Source organism: Tigriopus californicus, chromosome 2 (genome assembly GCF_007210705.1).
Source record: "Tigriopus californicus strain San Diego chromosome 2, Tcal_SD_v2.1, whole genome shotgun sequence".
Classification (NCBI taxonomy): domain Eukaryota; kingdom Metazoa; phylum Arthropoda; class Copepoda; order Harpacticoida; family Harpacticidae; genus Tigriopus; species Tigriopus californicus.
This window is the reverse complement of record NC_081441.1, coordinates 8,545,043-8,548,933: the sequence shown is the minus strand read 5'-3', so window position 1 is coordinate 8,548,933 and position 3,891 is coordinate 8,545,043. Positions and strand designations below refer to the sequence as shown.

The window sequence follows — 3,891 nt, the reverse complement described above, 5'->3', positions numbered from 1 at the left end:
CTCATGAGCTTCTAGGATCAATAGTGACGAAAATTCACGTTGAACAGATGATTCCTCCACCTACTGGACTCATTTCAGTCAATTAAATCAGTTGGGTTAGAAAACATCATGACTATTGTACGACCAGCACATTTCCACAAGACAAAGCCGTACTCAGTTGAGCAGATCTTGCACTGGATGGATAATAACTGCTGACAATGAAGTCGAACTTCTCGAGACCCCAAGTACTCGTACGAAAAGAGAGTGAGTGGGTGGGTCGATGTACAACATCAACCATAGGAGTTGCTTTCGAGGCCTAGGAAAACTGGAAGAGAGAGGTGTCCTTGGGATCGATCGAAGCCCACCAAAGGATATGAAGTAGGAGTATATTCTTCGGGTGGGAGCCTCTAATCCACAAGAAACATCATTGGTGGGTGAGAATATATTTTCCACAACGAACATCATTGGCGAGTTAGAGAACTACTTCATTATTGCAACAAACATAGAAGATTGGGACAGTGCAGTATTTGAAGGGGGCACAAAAGGTACTTTATATATTACATGTTCAAAAGTATCTATGAACTTTGCCTTCAACCAGGTTTTGGAGTCAATTGTAGTGAATACTAAGGTTTACTCTTTTGAGCCCTCCAAAAAATCCAGTCTAGTCAAAACAATGAAGCTCTTGCTTCTCTTACTGGTTCTTTCAATGTTCCCTCAAAGTGATATTTATAAAGCTTATTGCGCACTAAAAGTATGAATTCTTACAAGCATGTTTTAGGAGGAAAAGTACTCCTGTGTTCACTCAAATTCTGAAGAAAGACTTGCTATACACCTAATCTTGTCGACATGGGCTTTTTCGGAAGCTTTCGTTGAAACTTGATAAAAGGTGCATTTTTTTGAGATCTTAGTCATTTTCATAAAATTTCATTGATTGTTTAAATAGTTATAGTATCAATGATTCCAAACAGTTCCAAAATTCTCCCTGATACCTATTTTAGTTTAGTAATTGAGCAGAACATTGTCTACTTTGTCAAACTCCCTCGCTAAGTCACGGTATATGGCACCCACACAGTCGTAATGTGAAGTACGGATCTCAATTATGTCGTCAAAATGCTAAAATAATTGCGGATTGCTAAAGCGAGACCCTCTCATAAACAAGGAAAATACCTTTTGATCACTTGTCTGTTTTTCACATCTTCTAAATTGTTTCGATCTCCCCCATCTCCTTTCTTGCACATGATGATGATGATGATGATGATGCACTTCAGGTGTCAGTTATGTAGTACCAACTTTGCAGTCGATCCCAGATACGTGCACCTTGGACATGGCGACCTTTTAAATTGTCATGGGGGCGATTGCTGCAATCTACCCAGATGATGGTAGTACTTTCCCCCAGGGTTTTGTACAGGTTTGCCAAAGTAGGACTGATATAGGTCAAGATGGGATGAAAAGTTCCATAATGACAACTGACGTTGCACCTGAATTTTATAAGGGGGAAAGGAGCGATAAGTTTGTGTATGGCTGCGCTTGCATTCACTCAAGGACATGTTGGTTTAAATTTCCTTATTTTTATCGCTTGGCTCGCCCATTAATCGTGAAATGGCAGTCCTTGGTTTCTGATGACGATGTTTTTTCCTGCAAGCGTTTGTTACCTTCGCTTTATGACGAGAAACTTCCAGTAAACAATGAAGTTGATAGAAGCTGCAGTTTTGTTCGCTCCTAGCAATTGTGTAGATCGCTCTAAAAGAGTTGCGTTCAGTCGTGAAAAAGTGCGATGACTATGAAGCATCTATTGCACGTACGTAAAATTAACATGATATCAACAGTATTGTCATAGCCTTTCTTTGCGTGTCTACTTTTAGGTATTTTCCTTGTTGTGTCTAATAGTCCAACTGGTTGCGTTACCCTCGGAGTACGCTCAACAAAAAATATTTCATGCTTTGGATGAAATTTTTGAACGAAAAGACAACTTTCCCACCTTTCCTCAATTTGGATCAGGGTTGCCACCCAAAGCCTCTCACTTGTCTGAAAAGAGCAGTTTTGGCGAATTCCCCCCCTTCAATGGATTCCATTTAGAGGCCAAAAATACCAAGGACGATGGCGATACCTCGGGATATGGACCTCAAGGAGACTTACTTCCGCCAGAAAGAAATTCTCAACCAAGATTGCCCATTGATTCGCCTTCCTATGATCTTGCCGAAACAGGGGTTTTATACGCACCAGACATAGCGTACGAAGATCAGCCTCGGGAATACATATATGACGATGGAGATGGAGAAGGCATCCGTGTGGATTATAGCGAGTATCCGGCAGACGACTTCTATTAGGTGAATGGTGCTTTGGATTTGGTGTTATGGTGCTATTCAGTGTTTGGATCGTCTGGATAAAGAAAAACTTTGATGAAGCCAAATTATGTCAAGTGTTTGCCAATTTGACGCTTCAGTCTCGATTCGGCGGCGAATCTCAATTTTTTGTTTGATTTGACCATTGAAATATATATAAATTGATATGAAATTTCTGCTATCAATTAATACATATTCAATTTGAATTCTTATAAAAGGAATGGTTGGAGAACGATCATGATGTTAACGTTGGATCAGGCCTATGTGTGGGACATCTAATCTGAAAACCTTACTTTGTCGCACGAATCTAAATAGGGCATTTTTTCTCGAATGCATGATTTCTGCGATACATATATTTTTTTATTGTCGAGAGCCACTCTGACACACAATGTGAAAGAAAAAGTAAAAACAGGTAAAAGTCATCATTAAACAAGGGTTCAAATAAGAAAGAAAAGTTAAAATTTACAATCAAAAGTGCATTGATTTAGGCCTTATTTCATCGGCACTTTTTAAGCTTGAATTGCTTGTACAAGTAATATTCATGAACCAAAAAACAAAAAGACCCAAAGTTTGAATGAATAGGAAACCAACGAGAGAACTAAAGTGCGTCAGTCAATAAGGGTCAACTCAAAAAAACGACATAAAAATTGAAAAGAGTAGTATTGGCGTGTTGCATTTTGAGCGTGTCTTTTTCACCTGTATGAAGCTTTAGCGTGACGCTGTTTAGTTTATGGCGATTCTTGAGCGAACACAATCTAGAAAGTGAAAATAATTATCGTGCTAGGTTACTAGCTTGAACGATGCATTCTCTATCTTTTTTTAAATTCACAATTGAATGAGAGCTGAACTCGGAATTTCTTGTTTTAAATCATAAAGTTACTTCAATTTTTTTGAGGTGTTAGTCAGCCCGAAAAAAATTCTGGGAAGTCTTGTTTTAATGAAAAAAACTGTCCAGGACGTGGATGGCATAATATAGAATCCGGCTTGCTTTGCATTGCAAAGTTTGAATAAGTCTGGTTACTAGACTATATGTAACTGCTAGATAGGTGGGGAGGTTTTTTCCTGAAAATAAGATGTTCCCAGAATTTTTTTTTTTTGGCTGCATAAAAACTCAAAAAAATAAGATTGATTTAGAATTTAATCACGAGCACGCGAATTTCAAAAATATTTTTTTTTGTAGTTGGGGTGCTAGGGTCGGAGGGATGAGCCTCGCCCGGCCAGCGAAGCTAGCCATCACATCGATTATATTTCCGAAAGGCAATGTCAAAGTCCGTATCAGATTGGTTCTCCGTCTGTCGTGTAGTTAGCGTCTAAAAGTTTCTTGAGAAAAAATTATTTCGTTGGTGGAACAAATATTATGTGAATATATAATGAAGCTAAATTAATACCCTTTTCCATCTTGGTAATTACCAATAATGGTAAGGATATCCCCAAAAACGAAAAAAATGAAAAATGTACTTATGTTTTTTTCTTATTGTTTTTTCGGTTCGTTTGGCTGGTCTGGCTAGGCGGAGATGTTCTCAAAAACGTAGAAATAAGGTGAACGCGCGACTTGTTTCTTAAATTTCGT

General features: G+C 38.4%; 1 protein-coding gene across 1 annotated transcript; it reads left to right on the top strand.

Moving 5' to 3' along the window:
• Positions 1-1,479: 1,479 nt before the first annotated feature.
• LOC131893132 (uncharacterized) lies at positions 1,480-2,494 on the top strand. The gene is made up of 2 exons (XM_059243082.1): positions 1,480-1,777; positions 1,842-2,494. Exons 1-2 carry the CDS (start codon positions 1,754-1,756, stop codon positions 2,304-2,306), a joined length of 489 nt encoding a protein of 162 aa, XP_059099065.1. The 5' UTR covers positions 1,480-1,753; the 3' UTR covers positions 2,307-2,494.
• The last annotated feature ends 1,397 nt before the right edge of the window (positions 2,495-3,891 follow it).